Source organism: Hyperolius riggenbachi, chromosome 11 (assembly GCF_040937935.1).
Source record: "Hyperolius riggenbachi isolate aHypRig1 chromosome 11, aHypRig1.pri, whole genome shotgun sequence".
In the NCBI taxonomy this organism is placed as follows: Eukaryota; Metazoa; Chordata; class Amphibia; order Anura; family Hyperoliidae; genus Hyperolius; species Hyperolius riggenbachi.
The window spans coordinates 81,905,565-81,931,803 of NC_090656.1; the positions used below are offsets into that span (position 1 = coordinate 81,905,565).

At 45.6% G+C, this 26,239-nt stretch overlaps 1 protein-coding gene across 1 annotated transcript in view; it reads left to right on the forward strand.

The window, feature by feature from the left end:
* Positions 1 to 26,239, forward strand: part of LOC137538772 (uncharacterized) — a 64,370-nt gene that overhangs the window by 12,153 nt on the left and 25,978 nt on the right. Inside the window, exons 4-6 of the mRNA XM_068261085.1 lie at positions 7,119 to 8,010; positions 20,791 to 20,932; positions 23,680 to 23,838. Coding sequence (XP_068117186.1) covers positions 7,119 to 8,010; positions 20,791 to 20,932; positions 23,680 to 23,838 — 1,193 coding nt within the window. The remainder of the gene's footprint in view (positions 1 to 7,118; positions 8,011 to 20,790; positions 20,933 to 23,679; positions 23,839 to 26,239) is intronic.

Here is a 26,239-nt window from a genome sequence, read left to right on the forward strand (position 1 = left end):
GGAACAAAAGTCCTGGCCAGCGCTAAGGGCTGGATCGGAGGCGGCTGACGTCAGGACGTCGGCTGACGTCCATGACGTCACTCCGCTCGTCGCTATGGCGACAATGTAAGCAAAACAAGGAAGGCTGCTCATTGCGGCCTTCCTTGTTTATTCTGGGCGCCGGAGGCAATCGGAAGAACGCCTCCGGAGCGCCCTCTAGTGGGCTTTCATGCAGCCAACTTTCAGTTGGCTGCATGAAACAGTTTTTTTTTAATTAAAAAAAAAACCTCCCGCAGCCGCCCTGGCGATCCTAATAGATAGCCAGGGAGGTTAACCTAATCATCCGAATCAACTAATTAACTCGAAACACCTGAAAAAGATTCCTGACGCTTTTAAAAACTCCCAGCCTGGTTCATTACTCAAAACCGCAATCATGGGTAAGACTGCCGACCTGACTGCTGTCCAGAAGGCCATCATTGACACTCTCAAGCAAGAGGGTAAGACACAGAAAGAAATTTCTGAACGAATAGGCTGTTCCTAGAGTGCTGTATCAAGGCACCTCAGTGGGTAGTCTGTGGGAAGGAAAAAGTGTGTCAGAAAACGCTGCACAACGAGAAGAGGTGACCGCACCCTGAGGAAGATTGTGGAGAAGGACCGATTCCAGTCCTTGAGGGACCTGCAGAAGCAGTGGACTGAGTCTGGAGTAGAAACATCCAGAGCCACCGTGTACAGACGTGTGCAGGAAACGGGCTACAGGTGCCGCATTCCCCAGGTCAAGCCACTTTTGAACCAGAAACAGTGGCAGAAGCGCCTGACCTGGGCTACAGAGAAGCAGCACTGGAGTGTTGCTCAGTGGTCCAAAGTACTTTTTTCGGATGAAAGCAACTTTTGCATGTCATTCGGAAATCAAGGTGCCAGAGTCTGGAGGAAGACTGGGGAGAGGGAAATGCCAAAATGCCTGACACTGGTGTTGGTCCACTGTGTTTTATCAAGGGCAGCGTCAATGCAGCTAGCTGTCAGGAGATTTTGGAGCACTTCATGCTTTCATCTGCTGAAAAGCTTTATGGAGATGAAGATTTCATTTTTCAGCACGACCTGCTCACAGTGCCAAAACCACTGGTAAATGGTTTACTGACTATGGTATTACTGTGCTCAATTGGCCTGCCAACTCTCCTGACCTGAACCCCATAGAGAATCTGTGGGATATTGTGAAGAGAAAGTTAAGAGACACAAGACCCAACACTCTGGATGAGCTTAAGGCCGCTATTGAAGCATCCTGGGACTCCATAACACCTGAGCAGTGCCACAGGCTGATTGCCTCCATGCCACGCCGCATTGAAGCAGTCATTTCTGCAAAAGGATTCCCGACCAAGTATTGAGTGCATAACTGAACATAATTATTTGAAGGTTGACTTTTTTTGTTTTAAAAACACTTTTCTTTTATTGGCCGGATGAAATATGCTAATTTTTTGAGATAGGAATTTTGGGTTTTCATGAGCTGTATGCTAAAATCATCAATATTAAAACAATAAAAGGCTTGAACTACTACAGTTGTGTGTGATGAATCTAAAATATATGAAAGTCTAATGTTTATCAGTACATTACAGAAATTAATGAACTTTATCACAATATGCTAATTTTTTTAGAAGGATCTGTATATCAACTGGATGCCTAGAACCCAGCTTGAGTGCATAAGGGCAAATAAGGGCAAATAAATGTATTCCTCCTCCAATAGTCCGGTTAATAGCTGTGGCCAATAGTATCACAACTCCCACATATCGTGAACTTTGAGCAATTGCTTAAAAAGCAGATTGCCCTTGTTTTCTCACCGAGATTTATTTCCCACCCCATTGAAAATTAAAATAGCACCATACACCCGACAGATCATGGTACAATCACAGCCAAACTGTGGTAGTAGAAACAGAAGGAAACACAATTGCATCGCAGCGTGATTTTGCATGCGATCACATTTCTTAGTGGAAAAGGACCCTAAGGCCTCGTTTCCATTTAGTGCGCTTCTGTCCGCTTTTTATAAGCACATCAATGTTACAGATTGATACATGTTGCTGAAAAACGGACAAAAGCACATAGATGGAAACAAGGCCTAACTCTATTAGAGCTTACGACAGGAACCAATCTACCACGTGTGCACTGTCACTAAATTAACTGCTTCAAATGACATTGCATAGGAAATTCACTCAGGAAGTCAGCTATGTAAACCCCTGCAAGCAGGTAATAAAAATGAACATTGCTCCCTTTCCCCAACCAAAACATCTTAGCTGAGTATTGTTTCAGAAGGCTGTGTACATGCACAAAGGACACACATTTTGATGTGACAGAACTTTGTGATGCTTGATAAGAAAAGCAGGGCCGGATTTGCACTTTTTACTACCGAAGACCTGCTTTCACCACACCTGACCCTCCACAGTGTAACTAGAGACTGCACACATGCAGTGGCCCAGCATATGATGAATAGCATCACAGGACATAAGTTGGTGACATGGCGGGCTGTGGTAATTATATTTCCCAGTAGATAGCACTCTTGCCTTGCAGCACTGGGTCTCCGGTTTATATCTGGGCCAGTGCACAGTTTGTATGTTCTCCCTGTTTTTCTGTGGGCCTCCTCTGGGCATTCTGATTTTCTTGCCAAAAATATACAGATACGTTATTTGTCTCCGGTCTCCCCCAAAATTGGCCGTAGACTATGTTGCAGTGTTGCATTGGTGTACCTATGGTATTAGGCACCGGGTGCTGATTATTTACAGACATCCCCACTCCCCTTCCCCAATGGAACAATTTTTTGAATGGGGTGGTTGCAGGGGGTGACCTGCAAAGTACATTGTGGCAATTTTTTTTAAAAAAGGAGTGAGTGCGGCTTTTTGAAGCATGCCACATCCAAAAATGGGTGTAGTCATGACAGGATGTGAGCGAAGCTAACTGTAATGTAATAGTGTAACTTAAAGACAATGGGCCTGAGTATCCTTCCAAAGCACAGTTAGGCAAAGTAACCATAAAAGTAATTAGGCAATGTTCACCAAACCCATTAGAAAGCAGGGTTTCCCCCCATGATGTGGTGGTGTGAGAGATTTGCATCATTGATATGCAGATAAATAATCTGCAGAAACTGCGTGATGCTATCCTACCAATATGGACCAAAATCTCTGAGGAATGCCATGAAGAATTAACCTTCCTGGCGGTAAGCCCGAGCTGAGCTCGGGCTATGCCGCGCAGGAAGATATCTCAGCCCCTGGTGGAGCGATTTGCTCCATTTAAAATGCTGTACGCGCAGCTAGCACTTTGCTAGCCGCGCGTACAGCTTGATCGCCGCCGCTCTGCGTCGATCGCCCGTATGCAGCGGCGCAAGAGGGCCCCCCCCCCGCCAGAGCCCTGCGCTGCCCGGACCAATGAGTTCCGGGCAGCGCTATGGGCTGGATCGGAGGTGTCTGACGTCAGGACGTCGGCTGACGTCCATGACGTCATTCCGATCGTCGCCATGGCGACAGGAGAAGCCAAACAGGGGAGCGCGTTCCCCTGTTTGCTATTGATGCCGGCGACGATCGCACTAGAGGGACACATGCGCCCTCTAGTGGTGTTTCATGTAGCTACCACTCTGGTAGCTTTACATGAAACACAAAAAATTTTTTTTAAAAAAAAGGATTTTTGCCATTTTGTCAAAAAAAATTAACCGCCAGGAGGGTTAAGGAAGTTTTAAAGGCAAAAAAGGATCAAAACTCAGTACAATCAAGACATACCTAATAAAATGTCCAATAAAATATATCAGTTTTCCTGTAATAATGTTTCTTTGGGTTCATGTATTAGCATACGATTTAGTAATCATGAGCCCCCAAAATGCCAAATTCAGAAACAATAACCCCAAAGTATCAACTGCAGCCACAATGACCATCAGGGCTAGGACCATAGACATTGATGTTAAGAATTATTTAACTGTGATTATTAATTACAAGTACTGAGAAATGCAGCAATCGTGAGGCCTCAAAGTAATGAGAAATGCAGCAAACACGAGGCCTCAGAGCAATGAAAAAATGCAGGCAAACACAAGGCCTCAAAGTAATGACAAATACAGCATTAATTAGGCCTCTATGTAAAGGCAAGTGCAGCAATCACAAGGCCTTTAAGTAATGACAAATGCAGCAATGCAGCAATCATTAGACCTCTAAATAATGACAAAATGCAGCAACCATAAAGCTTGCAAGTAATGACAAATACAACAACCATAAGGCTTCTACGTAAACACAAATTAAGCAATCATGGGCCTCCAAGACAAAAAAATGCACATTAATATATTTCCAACACCGTGACTGACCAGCAGTCCATATCAATGTTGGTTGAAAAATATTGCAGCAAGTCACTGCCAGGAATGCAGGTTTTAATTTTCAAACTGAAGATCTTGGCTGGTCAGTGTTTAAGGTCTAATCCCATTAAGTGAGGCTGGTCAGAGAGGGGCAAAGAAAGATTGTGAGAGAGATGGTAGGCAGAGAGACAGATGGTGAGGGTGAGAGGAGGATGGCAGAGAGAGACAGAGACTGAGAGAGGGTAGACAGAGAGAGGGTGGGAAGAGAGGTGGAAGAGAGATAGGGTGGGCATAGAGCGACAGAGGGTGAGAAAGGGTGGGCAGAGAGAGACAGAGGGTGAGTATAGAGATGGAATGAGAGGGAGGGTGAGTGAGAAAGGTGAGCGCAAGACAAAGGGTGGGCAGAGAAAGACAGAGGGTGGGCAGAGAGAGACAGAAGGTGAGAGAGGATGGGAAGAAAAAGACATAGGGGGTCGGAGCCCTGTTTGTCTTAGCATCGGTGGTTGGCATGGGCACTCCCAGCGGGTGACGGAGTACTTTACAGCCTAGTGGCAACCAGGTCACAAATCTTGGGACTGCCCCACTAGTGACAAAAAGACAAACCCCAAAATGTGTGAAGGAGGGGCAGGTAAAACTAGCAAGAATAATTGACAGGAAGGGCTGGTAAGTCTGACTGAAAGGTTGGGACTGAAAGGGCAGACAGGAAGGTAGGAATGGCAGGTCGGACTGCAAGGTAGGACTGATAGGAAGGACTGAAAGGTAGGACTGACAGGACAGGCTGGCCAAACTGACAGGACAGACTGGTAGGCTGGACTGAGTAAAAGGACAGTTTGGTGGACTGGACTGAGTGACAGAACAGTCTGGCGGTGTCATGTCTTAGCAAGTGGTTGCCCGTGGCAACCCACCAGCTCATGATTCTGGCTACAGAACTGGTTTCCCTTCTAGGACCTTCAGAGGTTCCTGTGCCATCTAGTGGATGGAATATGATATGCATCCCTGTTTGCAGGCATGTGAGCTCACTTCCTGGACTATGTTTTAAAAAGACTTCCTGGATTCAGACTGGTTGCCTGAGTACCAGGTTTCCTGTGTTCTTGTGTCCTGAAAGACTTATACCTTTATGAACTGATATCCTGGCTTTGATCCTTGGCTATACCTTGACTACCTGTTTGTCCTACGTTCCTGTACCTCACCTGTCTCAGACTGATTCCCTTTTAACGAATTCCTGGCTTATCCCTGACTTCATCTACTCTCTGTTGTAAACAGAGAACATTCATAACGCTCTACCCCCAAACATCATACCAGTCGGTGCAGGATCAGGCAAGTCTACTCTCTGTTGTACCTATACCTTGCATCGGATTATCCAGTTGCACTCAGCAGTCGCCTTCGGGCGCACCCACCTGGTTTCCAGGGTTGTGCCCATCTGGTCACACAGAGAATTCATGCTACCCAGGTATGTGACAGTATCCTCAGGCCATGAATCCCGCTGAGGTGCCACTGCTGGACTCTTTGGGAGACTTGGTTCTCCGAGTGCAGCAACAACAGACTCAGCAGGACCTGGGTATGCAATGTTTGCAAAGACTGTCAGTCCGTTTGGATCTGCTGCAACCCGTTCAAGTGTCAGTTCCTGCTGCTGCTCCTCCACCGGTAAATATGCCTGCTTTCATGTTGCGGATTCCTATGCCTCAACACTATAACAGGGATCCCAAGTAGGGCTAATCGGAACAGCTGAATTCCGATTTCGCCAAAATTCGGTGTACCGCAGGCGAAAACTGAATTTCGAGTTCTGAATTTTCATGTTCCGAGTGCATTTCTATTGAATAAAATGGCACCAACTTCCGCAGTTAATTGTAAAGCCCCCGTACATGCTATCATCACCAAATTTGCTATGTATGTTAAGTAGATGAGTAGGTGTCCAAGTGTGGTCTCCAGGCCGCACTCCCCCACAGCATAAACTGAGGTGCAAGGTCAGTCTGCCAGAGCACCAGGTCGGACACCCTGTATAAAGTCCACAAGGACCAGCACACTCAGGGATTTCTTCCAAAACTCATAGAAATCTTTATTACAAAATCTTCAATATCATAAACCTTACAATACATGAGCCATCACAGGGACAATCCAGCAAGATGATAACCGCCAAAGATGGTCAATGTCCATCAAAAGCCTAGTCCCCAAGCAGACGGAGTATTTGTAGCAGTTGGTTAGACAAAGGTCACCATCATATAGAAAGTCCAAACATCACGGCGACTGACACCGGCCAAGAGCTGTTTCGGGCATCCAGCCCGTCTTCAAGCCAAGTAAAGTGCAAGTGCGGGTCACGCTTATCTGAAGTCTACAAGGAGGACAAGAGAGGGGGACCCTGTGAGCCTGTCCTGCTGCAGGAGGCAGCCGGAGCTTGCTTCAAGAAGGTAACCGGCAGCCAGGGAGGGAGCCGGGAGTGAGGGGGTGGGCGGGATGCCACCTGACGCAGCCTGAGGAAGCAGCGTCACCTGGCGTCATGGGTGGGACGACCCTGGGGAGCCTAGTGTATTATATAGGTTTAAATGTTAAAGTTAGGCATACTTTTAGGAGGATTTGTGTTATGTGATATTGTAGGGGGAGATTGGAATTAAAAGTTAAGATTTGCTCTGTGAGAGTTGTTAGACTAGGGATTCTAAAATGACTTAATGCTAGTGTAAGAGGTTACAATTTGGGTGAGATTGGAAGTTTAAGTTGGGGGTTGGGAATTTGAGTGCCTTTGTTTAAGGATTGTCATGTCAAATTAATGAAAAGTTTCATAAAAGACTGCAGTCACCAGGTAATACTTTTTTTATGTCACCTTTTTTTCTAGAACCGTTGTATTCTATATGTTTCATCAGGATGGGCCACAGGCTCCTTTATACAAGAACTGGTTTTGGAAGACTTCCCAAACAGCAACATTTATCTCCAATATTATGATGGGACAATTGTCTACAAAAGCAAACCTTTTCTGCGCAAGACTCGAGAGGCACCAAAGAAGTCTGAAAAGTATTGGTGGGATAACTGGTCTACTGCTGTGACTGCCACAGGCATATCTTACAGTGAAGCAGCAACAAGTGACGGGGTGTCTGATAACTCTGCCAGTACAGAATCTATTGTTTTTACAACACTAGGAAATAGTGGAGGCACAACTGAGGAAACCGTTGCAGTCACTCAATGGGATGAGGCAACCAGTCTTCTCTATACTACAGCATGGTATGACGAGATAAGCTCTGAGGCTGTGAATGGAGAAGTGGTCACAGCTCCAGATGTTTATACTACGGAAGCAATTACAGACTATGCTGGAGAAGCAAGCACTACAGATACCCATGTAGATATTTTTACAACCGATTCTACTACAGCTATTGTTACAACCTATCCTATAGATACCACACTCTATGATGACACAACCCTGCATGCATCAACTTTGGATTCTATGTTATGGCCGGAATATACAGATGTTTATACTACGAAAGTAATTACAGACTATCCTGGAGAAGCAAGCACTACAGATACCCATGTAGATATTTTTACAACCGATTCTACTACAGCTATTGTCACAACCTATCCTATAGATACCACACTCTATGATGACACAACCCTGCATGCATCAACTTTTTCTTCTACGTCATGGCCGGAATATACTGAATGGGATCCCTACCCAACATTTTATCCACCAGAGTATACCCCCTTGAGTAAAATCCCTCTACAATTTCTAGTGGAAGGTGAGTTAAGGCTGATACTCTTTATAAGGGAGGGCCAGGGTATAGGGCAAGGCAGGTTTATTGTGTTAGTAGTAACAATATTATTAGCCAAACTGCAGTATAGTAAAGCAACCACATGATGTCACTGTAAAATGTAAAGTGCTGTAATGATCTCGTTGGTGCTGTGTTTTCCTGTGTTCATTCTCTGTGTTCCTCTCTGTTCTAAGTAAGCTGCATTTCCTGATGCTGGTGTATGATATATCTCTGCATGTTTTCATCTCTCCAAACTTTTGAAGATGAGAAAGAGGGACACTTAAGCCACGCCTCCTGTGCAGCCTTAAGCCACCCCCCACCTGGCTGGGGTGCCTGGGTGCTGGAGGGGGTGCCTGGGTGCTGGCAGTGGTGCCTAGGTGCTGGTGAGGGTGGTTGGGTGCTGGCTGGGGTGTCTGGGTGCAAGTAGGGGTAGTTGGATGCTGGCAGGGGTGCTTAGGTGCAGGTGGGGATGGTTGGGTGCTGGTGGGGGAGCCTGGGTCCTAGCGAGGATGCCTGGGTGCAGGTGGGGTGTCTGGGTGCTAGTTGGGGTGCCTGGATGCTGGCTGGGTCACTGGTGTGCCTGAAGGGAAAGAAATGACTTACCTGATAGAAGTCTTCCATCCACTACTTCAGCATGGCTCTCTCCTCCCCGTGCGTAAACAGAGGGTGGAGCCTAGCACACGTGGCGCAAGGCTGAACGGGAAAATGGGCAGAGCCCTGCAAGTTGGGGGGGGGGGGGGCTTAAGCGGTACTGCTCCCTCGCCGGAAATATGGGTATATGGTTGGGCCAGCCAGAAAGGTATTCATGCGCCAGCAGCAGATGGGTGGACAAATGCCCCCACACCGCCTGCTGCCTTTAGATGTAGAAAGGGGTGGGGGAATTAGTTGAGAAGAGGGAGAGTAGTCAACATTTTAATATGCCTTTAAAATTTTATTACAAAAAAAAGTCCTCTGCCTCTAACTGCCCCAGTGGCGTAGGGTTATCCCTACACCGGCACATTCATCTAGTGCCCCGGGTCAGCTGGATAGAGCTTCAATATCGGGAATGTCCCACAGAAAACAGGACTGTTAGGGGGCTCTGTGTTTTTCTTAAGTAAAGAGTTCAACTTTTTATACTGGGTGCCTATCTGGGTGTACAGACCACTCTGCTCCATCATATTTATGATTTGGGTAAGGTGCCAACAGTTTGGCATTGGGCCAAACAAAATTGTCAGGAATTGCATTTGATTAGCCCAGTTCAAGACTGAATACAGTTTGCATTTAGTGTGCATACAGGCACTACTATTTGTATCTCATTAACTATTGTACAGTGACCATGCAACTAAGGAAAACAATCTGGTTATCAGCCTGCACAGATCTCACTGCAGCTCACTTCTTTCCTGTTTATGCCTAGTTCAGACCTGACATGCAGATGGCTGATTAGAACTGTTTCACCCCGGGGGGGGGGGGGGGGGGGGGGCTTTTCAGGAGCATTTGAGCACTTTGCTGATTGCTGACAGTCAGCAAAGAGCTGTGACAATGTATCGCTATGGGACCATGATCACTGCAGTGTTTGTATAAATTTGTATAAATCGCAAAGGTGCTGCATTCAGCATTTTGAGGGCAATTGCATATTAGAATCAGAATCATTTATTTTGCCAAATACAAACAGGGGGTTGTACTCGGAATTGATTTTGGCTCATACAGGTTCTAGAAGGATGGGGGGGATAATGTCCAAAAGTCAAGAGCCGAGGCTGACATACTATGGCGCTACCAGTTGCATTTGGCACTCATCTGTCATCCCCTAAGGAGAGGGGGGGAGGCGAAAGTTCAGCAGTGACCCTGTTTTTCATGAAAGAAACCTGATGGCTGATGGCATATGCGTTTCTCTTCAAATGAGATTTGCAAAGTGCAATCGCCAAAAGAATTGCAATGTCAAATCTGCAATCACTACATGTGATTCAGCCTTAAAGGAGTCATCAGCTGTTTCAGTAAGGCCCCGTTCACATCTAAAATCGCAAATGCGGGACTGATTTTCCTGCGATTAACGCGGAAAATTCACTGGACACGCAGCGGTTTTGGCACGATCGCGATTAGCGGTGCTATGCATGCTAATCGCGATCGCTAAACGCTAATCGTGAATCGCCGGCAAACCGCTGCATGTAACACATTTGCAGTTAGCGCTAACCGCAAACGCGGCAGTGAGAACACTGTTATGTGTTACATGCTGCAGCGGTTTTTTAAAAAAACGCTAGCGGTTTGCCTTGAGCGGGAATAGCGCGATTCCCGCTCAAGTGTGAATGGGCCCTAATGCTTGGAAAATCAGTGCTGGGGAGTATGTAAGGGAGAGAGATCCAGAGGAAGCCAGCATCAGCCACTGTGCTGCTGCATTGTTGGTAAGTGTAAACCATGGGCAGACAGGGGATTTCAGATCTCTGCAAGGAAGCACACTTGGTAACAAATATTATTACTTATAACATTCTGTGTTAAAAATGTGGAGTTTTACTTAGCAAATTTATAATATACTATAAATAAACTTACTCTTTAACCCCTTGCGTACCAGCAGTCTCTGGCCCCTTAAAGTGTACCAGAGCTGTTCTAAAGAAAACGTTTTATACATACGCCCAGGGGTGCCTCTAGCCATTTTGTTACTCCAGGCGAGAAAACCTGTGGCGCCCCCGCATAATCGTAATTCAGAATCGTTTCACCAGAGAATAATCGTAATGTGGCAGTGTTTCACCAGAAAATACACTTATTGCAGCAGCATTTTTTCACCAGAATTCAATCGTAAGGCAGCAGCGTTTTGTCAGAAAATCGTAATGTGGAATCGTTTCACCAGAAAATAATTGTAATGGGGAAACGTTATGTCAGAAAATAATCGTAACACGGAAGCGTTTCACCAGAAAATACACGTAATCCGGGCAGAGGGAAAGAGAAGAGGGGGAGCAGAGGAAAAAAAGAGGGGGAGGGAGAGACAGCATCAGATGGAAGAGAGTGCAGAGGAACAGAGGGGAGAGACAGCAACAGATGGAAGAGAGTGCAGAGGAACAGAGAGGGGGGAGGGAGAGACAGCATAAGATGGAAGAGTCCAGAGGAACAGAGAGGGGAAAGGAAAGAGACAACATAAGATGGAAGAGGGGGCAGAGGAACAGAGAGGGAAGAGGGAAAGACATCATAAGATGGAAGAGAGTCCAGAGGAACAGAGAGGGGAAAGGAAAGGGACAGCATAAGATGGAAGAGGGGGCAGAGGAACAGAGAGGGGGGAGGGAGAGACAGCATAAGATGGAAGAGGGGGCAGAGGAACAGAGGGGAGAGACAGCATAAGATGGAAGAGAGTCCAGAGGAACAGAGAGAAGAAAGGAAAGAGACAGCATAAGATGGAAGAGAGGGCAAAGGAACAGAGAGGGGTGAGGTAGAGACTGCACTAAAGCACATGTTTACAGCTTTACCAGCCTACAGCCTATCCAGCTTTTAAAGAAAACTAGAATCAAAAGAGCAGGGCACAATCTACCAGTTATAACAGTAATGGGAGTCTGCATACAGGACAGAAAGTGTGCTCAGCATACCTCCTCTTCTGCCTGTGCATGCAGCTATATCATCTCTGGAGCAGAAACTCCCTGGCTCCCGGAGCTGTGTTGATGTCTTGTGCGGGGGGGCGGGGCTCCAACACGGACACATCACATTCTTCTCTCTGTGACTGCATCTGTCCCCTGGCTGTCTTGCTCCAGTTTCTGTGTGCAGCCAGTGACAAAGGTAGGGGGTCAGAGTATCTGGGGCATAAGCTGGCTGGCTGCTGGCTCCTGGTTTGACTGGCAGGGGGCGGAGTTAAAGGCTGGGCCACACGAGGTAAACACTTTACCCATGTGGCTACTGAGAAGAAGGGGCGCGGCTTTAAAGGAGGAGCCTGGCGGAGAAGAGCAGTATTAATTGCTCTATTGGCTGGGGAGAAGGAGGGGGTGTCTATGGAGGTGGAGGCACTGCTGAGCACATGGGGTAGAGTGCCGAGCACCGGAGTCGGGAGGTTATAGTGTATTTTTTTTTTTAAAAACATGGTCTCGGTAGCAGCAGCGGGGAAATGCACCTGACTACCTCATGTCGCCCCAGGCAACCGCCTATTCTTGCCTGGTGGGTGAGACGCCCCTGCATACGCCCATACGCATGGATCACTCCCACGCCACCATCCTCAGTCTTCCCGCAGCTTCGGTACCGGGTCACAGCACTTCAGTCAGTCGGAGCTAGTCTGACGTAAGTGAAGTGCGCTGTTTGTGTATCTCTTCAGCAGCCGCTGGATATATACGTAGAGAGTGGACTTCTCCTGCATAGACTGGTCCAACTGGCTGAAGTGACGTGTCCCTGTATCGGAGCTGCAGGAAGACTGAGGACGTGGGAGTGATCCGTGCGTATGGGGCTGGAGGAACCCCCAGGTATGTATAAAACGTTTTCTTTAGAACAGCTCTGGTTTCCTTTTAAAGGGACTCTGAGCAGTAAAAATAAAGGAAATTGGTACTTACCTGGGGCTTTCTCCAGCCCACCGTAGGTCGGGAGCTGCGTGTCATCACACCAGCCAGCGTGACAGTACAGCGCATGCGCGAAACCGCCGCGCATGCGCAGTTCTGCCACGCCGGCCGGCGTGATGACGCGCAGCGGCCGGCGTGATGACGCGCAGCGTCACCGATAAGGAAGTGGGAGCCCGACACCCGGACCGGGTGTCGCTGGGGCTGTATTCGGCAGCGGGACCGGGAGAAGAGCCAGGAGGACGCCGGGGGACCTCCGGACCTATGGTGGGCTGGAATGGTGGGCTGGAGAAAGCCTGGGGTATGGGATAGCCCAGCCTTGAAGAACTCATGGAGAAGCACATGATCAGTTTGATCAGCTGATAGATTTAAAAGGCTCTAATTTGCTGGTCATGATCATGTGTTAAACCAGGAAGTCATCACAGCAAATCAGAGTCTTATGCTGGGAATACACGGTTCGTTTTTGCCTTCGTTTAAACCTTCGTTTCGATTGTGCCTTTTGTCCTTTTCGATCCCGAAATAATCGGTCATACGGTTAATATCACCACCCACGGTTTCGTTTTTTTTTTTCGATTCTGATGGTTTCGTTTTTCCAATGATCGAAGGCTGCAAAGAAACGAAACGAAAATCCCTTTTTACAGGGACGGACTAGCATAAACGAATATATAATCGATCTGAACAGCCATCAAGCCTACCAATGGCTCGATTAGATGGATAAAGAGAGATAATATCAAACATGTTCGATCACTAGTCGTTCGTTTTTGGGGTCTATTAATCGAAACTATAATGAGATTATGACTATTTTCACATACGTTTTCAACACTCGATTCGTTTACCGAACGAATCGAAGGTTTAAACGAAGGCAAAAACGAACCGTGTATTCCCAGCATTACAAATCTATTAGCTGATCAAACTGATCATGTGCTTCTCCATGAGTTTTCTAAGGCTGGGCCATCTCTACAGGTAAGTACCAATTTAGTTTATTTTTACTCCTCAGAGTCCCTTAAGGACCAGAGACTTCTGGTACTTCAAAATGGTGCTTACTGACCTATAGGCGCACATACCTGCTGCTCTCGCCGGTCACGCAGTTATCTCATTGCCGCAGGCCCCTCGCTCTGCTGTCACTATGATGGAAGAGTTCTGTGCACTGGTCAGAAGCTGCTTTCATTGGCTCCTGACCCTGTCCATCAATGATAGCCAATGAAATTTGTTCACAGTAATCACGCAGTCAGGAGTCAATGAAATCGTCTCCTGACCGGCTCACAGAGTTCTGCCGTCATATAGATGGCAGGGCGAGTTAACTGTGGAGGGGAGAGAGCAACGCCGGAGTGCACGACGGATAAGTTACAATCTACATCCTGTCAGAGCCGCACAGCCACCTGCAGGACGTAGATTTCAACCAACACGGTCCGAAAGCAGATAAGATCCAAGGTAGTAACCACTGAATTGTTGCACTGCCATTGTTCCCTCTTTAGGTAGTGTGAGTTGTTGTTTCCCACTTTCACAAGGGGTCAGCAGAACAGAAAACAGGTGTCTCAGCAAGTGAGTCACTTTTAGGCTCAGTGCACTGTGGAACACAAAATGCCCCATTTGCCAAAATCTGACAGTGGATGGATTTTATGGCATTGATAATATTAGTTTACAATGCCAGACCAGAACGGATCTGTTTGATCCTTTACAGTAAGTGCAACGCAAAAATCTGACCTGCATGATTTTTCAGTCAGCAAATGGGTTTCCTGCGGTGGAAACACATCCCAGCTCAATGTGATCTGAGCCTTAAAGGGGTTCTGTGGGGGGTTTTGAAAAGAAAGATGAACACTTACTTGGATCTTCTACCGCCTACCCTGCAGCCGTCATGTGCCCACACCGTCCTCTACGATCTGCCGTTCCCCGCTGCCGTCACCGCTTAATTATTCATCTGACTAGACGATTACAACTGCGGATGCGGCCACGAGCGTCCTCGCTGCGCAGTAAGCTCCCAGAGACACGAGCGGGAGCGAGGATGTGAGTGGCCACAGCCGCAATTGTATTGGTCTAGTTAGACGAATAATTGACCGGTGACGGCGGCGGGGAACGGCGTATCGTAGAAGTCGGCGCGAGCACATGACAGCTGCAGGGGGCCGGTAGAAGCAACCGGTTAGGGGCAGTTATTTGTTTTTGGTTTTCAAAACTCCCCACAAAACCCCTTCAAACAGTCTGCTGCCTGCAGTTTAAATAAAGTGGGCTACAAAAGTATTCGGCTCCCTTGAAGTTTTCCACATTTTGTCACATTACTGCCACAAATATGCATCCATTTTATTGGAATTCCACGTGAAAGACCAATACAAAGTGGTATACATGTGAGAAGTGGATCGAAAATCCTACATCATTCCAAAAAATTTTTACAAATAAATAACTGCAAAGTGGGGTGTGTGTAATTATTCGGCCCCCTGAGTCAATACTTTGTAGAACCACCTTTTGCTTCAATTACAGCTGCCAGTCTTTTAGGGTATGTCTCTACCAGCTTTGCACATCTAGAGACTGAAATCCTTGCCCATTCTTCTTCGCAAAACAGCTCCAGCTCAGTCAGATTAGATGGACAGTGTTTGTGAACAGCAGTTTTCAGAACTTGCCACAGATTCTCGATTGGATTTAGATCTGGACTTTGACTGGGCCATTCTAACACATAGATATGTTTTGTTTTAAACCATTCCATTGTTGCCACGGCTTTATGTTTAGGGTCATTGTCCTGCTGGAAGGTGAACCTCCGCCCCAGTCTCAAGTCTTTTGCAGTCTCCAAGAGGTTTTCTCCCAAGTTTGCCCTGTATTTGGCTCCATCCATCTTCTCATCAACTCTGACCAGCTTCCCTGTCCCTGCTGAAGAGATGCACCCCCCGAGCATGATGCTGCTACCACCATATTTGACAGTGGGAGGGTGTGTTCAGAGTGATATGCAGTGTTCGTTTTTTGCCACACATAGCATTTTGCATTTTGGCCAAAAAGTTCTATTTTGGTCTCATCTGACCAGAGCACCTTCTTCCACATGGTTGCTGTGTCCCCCACATGGCTTGTGGCAAACTGCAAACGGGACTTCTTATGCTTTCTGTTAACAATTCCTTTCTTCTTGCCACTCTTCCATAAAGGCCAATTTTGTACAGTGCATGACTAATAGTTGTCCTATGGACAGAGTCTCTCACCTGAGCAGTAGATCTCTGCAGCTCATCCAGAGTCACCATGGGCCTCTTGACTGCATTTCTGAGCAGCGCTCTCCTTGTTCGGCCTGTGAGTTTAGGTGGATGGCCTTGTCTTGGTAGGTGTACAGTTGTGCCATACTTCTTCCATTTCTGAATGATCGCTTGAACAGTGCTCCGTGGGATGTTTAAGGCTTTGGAAATCTTTCTGTAGCCTAAGCCTGCTTTAAATTTCTCAATAATTTGATCCCTGACCTGTCTTGTGTGTTCTTTGGACTTCACAGTGTTGTTGCTCCCAATATTCTCTTAGACAACCTCTGAGGCCCTCTCAGAGCAGCTGTATTTGTACTGACATTAGATTACACACAGGTGCACTCTATTTAGTCATTAGCACTCATCAGGCAATGTCTATAGGCAACTGACTGCACTCAGATCAAAGGGGGCCGAATAATTACGCACACCCAACTTTGCAGTTATTTATTTGTAAAAAATGTTTGAAATCATGTATGAATTTCGTTCCACTTCTCACGTGTACACCACTTTGTGTTGGTCTTTCATGTGGAATTCCAATAAAATTGATTCATGTTTGTGGCAGTAATATGACAAAATGTGGAAAACTTCAAGGGGGCCGAATACTTTTGCAACCCACTGTATATTTGTATTCAATCAAAATAACAAACGGAAAAATGAACTAAGGCTGCCTGACACCTAACTAGCAGCCTAAACTAAATAATACAAAGACTAATAAAATATAGATACCAATCTCTAAAAAAATTAGGCAAATTTATATGAAAAGAATTTCATGGCAAACAAAGTGGAGAACTCCTTCTCCTTCTCTCAGTCCTCAGGCTAGCTGGCCTGAAATACCATACCTGTCCCCAATCTGGACAGGTAGAAAACCTGGATATAGATCTGGGTGGGCAGGAAACCCACCTCTTCCCTAACTTGCTCCAGTACCATAAGTTGGTTTTGTGTAAAAAAAAAAAAGGGGGGGGGGGGGGGGAGAGAATGAGCAAGTCCTTTCCTGGGGCCATTTAAAGAGGAACTTTAGTGAAAAGAGGAAAAAAATAAATCAATAAATTACAAAGTAAAAAAAAGGAAGAGATGAAGAAACAAATTATATTCGGTATGTAATGTGTTCATATTGTTTGATCCACAGTCAACCTACACGTAATCATCTTTACTACTGGCAGACATGAAAAAAAACAGACAGCACCAACTGCCATTATCTATAACCACACCCACTAACAATGTAATAAGCTAAAAGGTTGTTTTTTTTATAGATATACATAAGCACAGAGGCAGATACTGGCTGTTTGGCAGTTGGAAACAGCCATTATTTCCCACATTGCAATGCGATTCACAAACAGGAAACTGTCAGGGCCTAGGTCCTGACATCCCACTGTGGGAGGGGTTTCACCACAATATCTGCCATTCAGATTCCCCTGACGATCTATTCAAGAAAAGGTAAATATTTCTCATAGGAAAGGGGGTATCATCTACTGATTGGGATGAAGTTCAATCTTTGGTTACAGTTCCTCATTAAAATATCAAATGCTGGAATCTGGGAGCAACATATACATAATCCACCATATTTTCTGACAGACACTTTGACACTCTGTCACAGTTGTTATGATTTATAGTTTACCATCTGTTGTTTACCCCCAGATCTGTTCCATACAAGCAGAGGAATATGTACAAATCATGGGTCAAATTTTTCATGGGGCCCCATATATTCATCCATTCCTGGTGTCCCAAATTGTGGACAACATGACTTCTGATAATAGTGTGAGCACCATAACAAATTATTCCAAGTGATTTATTTATTTTTTGCTGCAAATGCATTTCTATACTGAGTGTTGACTCCCCAGTGATTCCGTTTTAAATGGAAATTCACAGAGATCTGTAGCTGGTTGTTATTCCCTTAACAAGAGCATTTTCAACAGAAAATCGCTGTAGAATTTTATCTCTGATGTTTGTTGATCATAGGGGCTACTGCTGGCCATTAAGATTTCACCTGCGTTTAATCGAGAAAACTTTTGATTCAATACAAAATTGCATCTATGTCAAATTGAGCTGTTCAGTTAAGAACAGTTTATTATTTTGGTTCTTTTTGATGAGACTGCTTGATATTTTTAAAACTTACACTTAGGATTCTTTTTAAAAATTGATAGCTAAATGTATTAAAATGTATATTTGCATGGCCAGTATTACTAGTATCAGGGGTGTAACAATAGGGGATGCAGCCCCTGCACCCGTGGGGCCGCTCAGGGCCATGGGGGGGGGGGGGGGCAGGAGGGGTCGCAGCATGAGGGGAGAGCAATGCACATCCTGCCTGTTGCCGCTGCCAGTGATAGATGCAGGAGGGGAGCGCTGAGGGGAGAGCCTGAGCCAAATGGACCTAAGCGGGCACCCGGGGGGGGGGGGAACTCTAATTCTTGCAGGGGGGCCTGGTGACTCCTAGTTACACCCCTGACTAGTATACTGAAGCTTAAACTCTATATTGCTCCGTATAGGGCATTGGTGTCAGTAATGGTATATAGCTTCCTGCTGCCTCCCACTCCCCAGCACTCATAGACCTGCAGATCAGTGGCGAGTCGACAGAAAGCGTGGAGAGGAGCGCACAGTAACCATGCTGCACACTTCAAGTGCAGGAAATGAGTAATGACCTCACTTCCACAATTGCAGTGGTCACTGCGCTGCTTTCCTTTCTGTTCATATTGCACCTGATCTAAGGTCTGTGTGTGAGTGACACAAAGGCAGCGGGGTAACAGTAAAAAAGGGCGCAGGAGGCTAGTGGACAAATCGGGCGCCGCCATTCACTCCTATAATAATTATCGTTTACTGGGCGCCGAACAGGAAAAAAGGGCGCCCGAGAATAATAACGTTTTCCAACGGCGCCCGAAGATTTTTCATGTTTTATAACTGCTTGTGATGATTTACGTTTCTTATTTCAATAAAACATTATTTTAAATGTTATCCCTTACTGTTTGTAAAACATTATTATTCACGAAACAAAGCGATCAGTACGTAATGTAAATTGTAATATATTTTATCCCTTACTGTTTTTAAAACATTATTCTACACACAATACAGTGAGCACTAAGGAGGGTCTTAGGTTTAGGCACCAACAGGGGGGTCTTAGGTTTAGGCACCAAAAGGGGGGTCTTAGGTTTAGGCACCAACAGGGGGGGTCTTAGGTTTAGGCACCAACAGGGGGGTCTTAGGTTTAGGCACCAACAGGGGGGTCTTAGGTTTAGGCACCAACAGGGGGTCTTAGGTTTAGGCACCAACAGGGGGTCTTAGGTTTAGGCACCAACAGGGGGTCTTAGCTTTAGGAACCAACAGGGGGGTCTTAGGTTTAGGCGACAGCAGGGGGGTCTTAGGTTTAGGCACTAACAGGGGGGTCTAGGGGTTAGGGGTAGGTACAGGGAGGGTTACTTAGGCACCAACAGGGGAGGGTCTTAGGTTTAGGCATCAACAGGGGGGTCTAGGGGTTAGGGGTAGGTACAGGGAGGGTTACTTAGTAATTTTTTTTTTAAACGTTATTATACGTTTCACTATTTAAACGAAAGATTAACGTTTTTACAATTGCCGATTTAATGCACATTATTTAATGATTTATAACTTTATAAAACATTAATTTTAAACGAAATACAGTACAATACATTTTTAAACGTTATCCATGCTTATCGTTTAAAACCCCGCGCCCTTTTTTCCCAGCGCCCCTTTTTAACGTACGCAAGGCAGCGGCAGCCATACAAGTCACAGACAGGGCGGTCCTGCTGTGGGTGAGGCGCCAAGTGGCTGCTTGGTTCACCTGGGCCAGGCAGCACCCCTGACATTGAGGTTCATGTAGTGTTTGTACCTATTGGTGCTGCAAAAATTAAGCATTGTGCTCCTTTCATTTTGAAGATAATAGCAACAGCTTACAGACTTGAAGCCAGTATGGTTGGTTAGTGCCGCACTTGTGCCACAGAAATAAGTGTTCCATCTCTTTAAGTTTTTGAGCTATATCCTAACCCTAACTCTGGGTGAACTTTTGACCTTTATAGAAATATTTACTTTATCCAAAACTAGAACAAGGACTTCTGTGGCACAAATGGACACAAACACGGCATGACACTAACGATTTTCGCTGGACAATGGCCTTACAGGAGAACTGTAGTGAGAGGTATATGGAGGCTGCCATATTTATTTCCTTTTAAGCGATACCAGTTGCCTGCCAGCCCTGCTGATCTATTTAGCTGAAATAGTGGCCGAATCACACCAGAAACAAGCATGCAGCTACTCTTGTCATATCTGTCAAAATTGTCAGAAAAACATGATCTGCTGCATGCTTGTTCAGGGTCTATTGCTGAAAGTATTAGAGGCAGAGGATCAGCAAGATAGCCAGGTAACTGGTATTGCTTAAATAGAAATAAATATGGCAGCCTCCATACACCTCTCTCTACAGTTCTCCTTTAAACGCTGTTTAAGTATATGAGCTATTGTATTAACTCTAGGAAATTGGATGGAAAGCTTCTATGCCTGGTTGTCGGTTGCAAATGCCTTCTTTACCAAAACCATACCAGTGGAAGATCCTAGCCTGACCCAACTTTTAACCCCCGAAAGTTGCCATGGTTAAAGTGGACCTGAACTCTTGCACAGGACAGAAGGAAAACATAAAGAAATGCACCCTGTATGTATTTAGAGAGTTTAGCCTGTCTAATTCTCTCTCATTTGTGTCTAATCACAAGTTGTAATTTGATTTTCCCCTGTGTCACATGATTGCCTATGGCAGATAAGCCCATTTAAAAGCACAGGCTGTAGACAATATGTCTGCTTCCATGAATCAGGAAGTAGAATCTATGCAGATTTATTTTAGGATTTGTATCCGCTGTAACAAAGAAATGTTTTTTGTTTAAAGGTTATTATGTTGTTGTGTATCTTTTAGAGCAGAGAGGAGTTCTGAGTTCAGGTCCGCTTTAAATGTTAAACTTACTTGTTGAAGTTGCTAAGGTACGTTTTGAATCTAGACTCTTGAAGAAGTAATGCTGATGTAATAGTTACACTGGCAAGAAACTGTTTGGTTTGCTATTAATATTATTGTTTAATCAATACAGTGACTAATTCAGCTCCTTCCTGCACCTTTGGAGACTATAGACCAAAATTTCTTCCCCCAACTCCCCTTCATGGAGAAAAACTGTTGGCTCATGCTGATAAAACATTTCAGCTCTACCTATCAGCTAGCGCTGTGTATGAAAGGTAAGACCTACATAAGATACCGTACATATCAAGCAATTGTAAAAAGTACACATGACTATATGTCTATACATGAACTGTTTATGGGATATATTAGCGCTCACTTATAGAAATAAAATAAAGCCCCAGTATATCATATGGAAACAGTCCGCATAAACCAGGGTGATGGTCACTCCAAGATCTAGGGACAAGGATAAGCCGCAAGCAATACTAGGTTATTGCTAGTGTATGAGTCCCAGAGCTGGATTATGGTGTAATGGGGCCCTAGGCAAAGTAGTAGAGATGCCAAACCCTTTGTGGTCCTTTTAGTAAGCTGAAGTAGAGAGAGAGGTCAGAGAAGGTGGCGGGTGGGCGGGTGGAGCCCCTCCCAATCACTATGCCCCAGGCACCTGCCTAGGTTGCCTGGTGGATGATTCTGAGGATGATCCTGCTCTAAGTCTATATGTGCTCTCTACTGTAAAACCAAAACCAAACAGTTTGCACTTGATATTCATATGCATAAACATTACACAACCAGCAAAAATGGCCATTTTGGGTTATCACTCACCAGCTCTTAACCTCCTTAGCGGTAACCCCGTGTGTGAGACGGGGTAAGCCGCTGGAGGGTGCCGCTCAGGCCCTGCTGGGCCGATTTAAATAAAAAATGTTTTGCTGGACGCAGCTAGCACTTTGCTAGCTGCGCCAGCACCCCGATCGCCGCCGCCGCCGCGCGCCCGATCACCGCTATTCGTTGCGGCGCCCCCCCCCCCCCCCAGACCCCGTGCGCTGCCTGGCCAATCAGTGCCAGGCAGCGCCGAGGAGTGGATCTGGAGTCCCAATGACGTCCCGACGTCGCTGACGTCGGTGACGTCATCCCGCCCCGTCGCCATGGCGACGGGGGAAGCCCTCCAGGAAATCCCGTTCTTTGAACGGGATTTCCTGATCGGAGATCGCCGAAGGCGATCGAAGCGGGCGGGGGGATGCTGCTGAGCAGCGGCTATCATGTAGCGAGCCCTGTAAGTAAGTAAAAATGTAAGTAGCTGGGTTGACGAGAGAAGAGGTGTTCCATAGGTCTCCCGGGAACAGAGATGGGATGAATTTTCAGTTCATCACTGGATTCAGTCAACAGCACAAAGAGCTAGAAAAGGTAGTTAGAAGACAATGGGGTATACTCAAAACTGATGTCCAGTTAGCACCCACTATACCTGATAAACCTAAATTCATATTCAGAAGGGCAAATAATGTAAAATCTCTGTTGGCACCAAGTTGTCAGGACACCTAAAAGAATCCTTCAACCATGGCAGAAGGATGGTTTCTGTCCTTGTAGAACATGCAAACTTTGTTTGGCAGGTTTAATTTAAAGGACCACGTCTGTCATATGGATAATAACATGTAATACCAAGTACGTAATCTATTGCATGAGCTGTAATTGTGGACAACAGTATGTAGGGCGAACGTGTGAGAAGCTAAAGGTGCGACTAGGGGTACACACATATAAAATAGAAAAAGGTCAAAAAAATCATAGGGTCCCCAGACACTTTTAGACATGAACTGTTACTTATTCGTGAAAAGACAACATTTTCAAGAAATCCTCCAAGTGAAGTACAATGTATTTTAGTAGTTCTAACAAGTGTATCCACCAGTTAGAGGTCAAGGTCACTTATCTGCAGAACTGTGGAGGCCCAGTTATGAATTTAGAGACAAGACAAATAACATTTATACTATGCTTTTCTCCTGGCGGACTCAAAGCGCTTGATCTGCAGCCACTAGTGTGGCCTCAGTAGGCAGTAGCAGTATTAGGAAGTCTAGCCCAAGGACTCCTTACTGAATAGGTGTTGGTGGCTTACTGAACAGGAAAAGCTGAGATCCAAACCTAGGTCTCGTGTGTCAGAGGAAGAGCCCTTAACCAGAAAATAGATAGTGTTATTAATTAGCAGTGGCTGGATGATGTATCCAGCCCCTGCTAATTAATAACACTATCTATTTTCACCTGTAAATGGGTAGCTCCCACTCATCCTGCCTTTACCAGTACAATTAATTCATTCAAATATTTATGATCGGTGTATGGAGTGCAACACCCATATTTCGGAATATGCTACAATAAAGAATTTAAACAATTTAATATCTAAAACAAATTTTTACTTTAAAATAGAAAACCATCTCTGGACTGTTGTCAGCAGGTAGTGTATGCACAGGTAGGGTGTGGTGTCTAAAATGCCCCCCAAGTCTTCAATAGAGTACACCAGAAAGATTGACAGACTAGTAACTGTAGTGCTTATTGGATTCTTTGCTGCTGGTTACATGGCTCCCTAGCTCACCACACTGACAACAGGGTGGGACTGGTCACTTTGCAGATATACAGTATGTGGTCAGAGATAGTTCTTGGTTTGGAGATGATCGGAAGAGTCATTAGGGCACAGGTGTTGAACGCCAGTCCTTGAGGGCCATATCCATGGCAGTGTTTAGGATGGACTAAGAAATGGATAAACGTGTCCTACTTGGTAAACAACTCCAGTCCTTGAGGGCCATAGCCATGCCTGAGTTTAGAATGAGCTGAGAAACTGAGCCATGTGCTCTGCTTGGTAAACCACACCTTTCCTGATTCAGTCCCATCAATCAATTTGAGCTGCACCAAAAATGTGTGAGGACCTCGGCCCTTGAGGACTGGAGCTTGACATCCCTGCATTATGGGGACAAAGCATAACAAATAAATGAACTGCATATTTCAGCTTTTTATTTTGGGGGTTAAAACAGTTTTCTCTCCTTTGCAGCATTGCAGACTTTAAAGTCAGTGGACCTCCTGGTATGACTAAGAAAGTTACACAGCAAACTCGAGCCTACACACGAAGTGTAACTGTGGAATGGACACCAATGAAAAAAAATGTAGGCGAGCATATTCCTGTCTGTTTTGTGGCAGAAACCATCAATGGGTCAGTATTGTTCAACTAAGCCTAATGTCCATGTGTCTCATACTGTGTAGGTTTTCCCGTATATCAGTTTCTAGACTGAAAACATAACTGTGTTTCTGTGTCCTGATATTATTCCTCTTCTATATTTCCCTCCATGTCTAGAACATAATGGCATGTTCAAACCCCATGCCATGGACCCCTTTACATGTCATACCCCTTGTATTAGCCCCATTCTTTGTACCGTGTGTCACACGCCCCCTAGTGGCCGGACCACACAATGCCTTCCAATGGGTTTCAGCACACAGACCATGCAATCTGTGGTCGCATTCGGTGCACAGAAACTGCTGGAATTTTGGCAGCAGACAGACCAGACGGAGGCGTGCGATCTATTAAACACAAAATACTAGGCTGCCACCATCTCTGTTACCATGGGACAGAGAATCCCACTGACTGAATGACTCTAGGCCTGCAAATAAAACGGTTAAAACACACTATCAACAATAGTAGCGACCCTTCTGAAGCTAGAGTTCAGTTTGTGCGGCTGAATAGCAGGTGTAGCTGAACAGATAAAATGACTTTTTATAAAGTCTTTATTATAAATGCAATATAAATAATTAATATATACAGAAAATCATTAAAATCAACAATTATGGAGACAATCGTGGCGCAGTATAAAAAATAAATAATATGTGGAAATATGTCCTTTCTGGGAAAACACGTGCAGTTCTTTGTTTCAGTTCAGGAGCCAAAGTTCAGACAAGATGGCCGCCACTCTTCCTCAAAGCAGCGGCAGGCTCACATGAAGATGGAATTTGAGGAATGAAGGAGGAGGCCCTGGCAAACACTTTTGAATAAACCACAATTTTGGGTGGAGTCTCAGGTTCAGCCCAGGGGCTGGACAGGGTGCAGTTAACCTCCTGGGTGGGTTTAGTGCCCAGCAAATATGACAGTTTTCATATCTCAGCTAACGCTTCCTACACACACATAACAGTACCAGATTCATATTCCTCAGAATATGCCAGTTCATATGACATCAAACTTGGGTGCTTTCGCGTGCCCGGTTATGAAGTAGCGGAATACCTCGGGTTCTGAATATGTCAGTGGCCTCAATTTAATATTGAAATATTCACCAGATCCGGACCAGCAGAATGAGATAACTTTCATACCTCTCATGTGAACAGTATTCCTTAAACAGGCTAAAAATCATAAACTCCATGTATTTCTAAGCTGTCTACATGGCTCCGGTGAGTCTGAGCCCTTGCTGTGAGGGAAGCTCACTTTGCTAGGGGCTCACCAAATTGTATTTTGTTCCTTGCTAATTAAACAAAACCTTGAGACAGTCACAGACACAAGGCTTCATGAAAAGACTTCCTCTAGCAGCTATGAAAGCTAGATTTCCAAAAGAAGACCCCCTTAGACATAAAATCTTGATTTGGCAATGCAACGACAATCGGTTCAGGAAACCGATTGCGATTTCTGGTCTCACGGCTCTTCCGTGACACCGTGTCATTTAGGTGCCTTCATTCATTGTGAAGTCTCTTCTTTGTACCTCATTAATTTGCAGCCCCTTTGATTTACCAACATTACACATGCAGCTCCTTGCATGTGATGTAACGTACAAGATATGATATAAGGCCCAGTTAAAGCACAGCCTGCATTCTATGTGCAGCCCATATTATAATGTCCCAATGCAATATGGGGCAGCAGCTTCATTAACCTCCTTAGCGGTATGGACGAGCTCAGCTCGTCCATTACCGCCGGAGGGTGCCGCTCATTGCCGGAGGCGATCAGAAGTACGCATCGGGAGCGCCCTCTAGTGGGCTTTCATGCAGCCAACTTTCAGTTGGCTGCATGTAATAGTTTTTTTTTTTTATTAAAAAAAAACCCTCCCGCAGCTGCCCTGGCGATCTTAATAGAACGCCAGGGAGGTTAATGACTAGAATTCCTTACACACCCCACTCCGGAGATCAACAGAATGCATAATCAATGCCTGTTCAAGGAGTTTTCTTCAGCTGTTTATTTCTTTTGTCATCTCCTTTACCTGGTATGTTGGTCATGTGACGTAACAGTCAGTCACATTAGCAGCACATCTAGTGGTTGAGCAGATAACTGTGTGCTCTATTCACCAAACTTTGCAGTTGAAATCTGCAGGAGAGGGAAAGGCATGTGCCTGAAATAGTCTTTCATGATTATTTTGGGTGAGGTCCCTTTATAGGGCAACTGGCAGGCAGTCACCGCCTGTCAACTGCTCTCTTGCACCTGCTGGAAGCTTATTAGCACTTGGTACCAGCGCTGGACAGGTGCCCCCCATGGAGTTACATCTGAGTGTGGCTGTAGCTGTGCTCAGCGAGACATGTCACAGTTCTCTGCCACCGAATAACTCCACTGTGTGTCAATCACTGACACATGTGGTCTTACAACC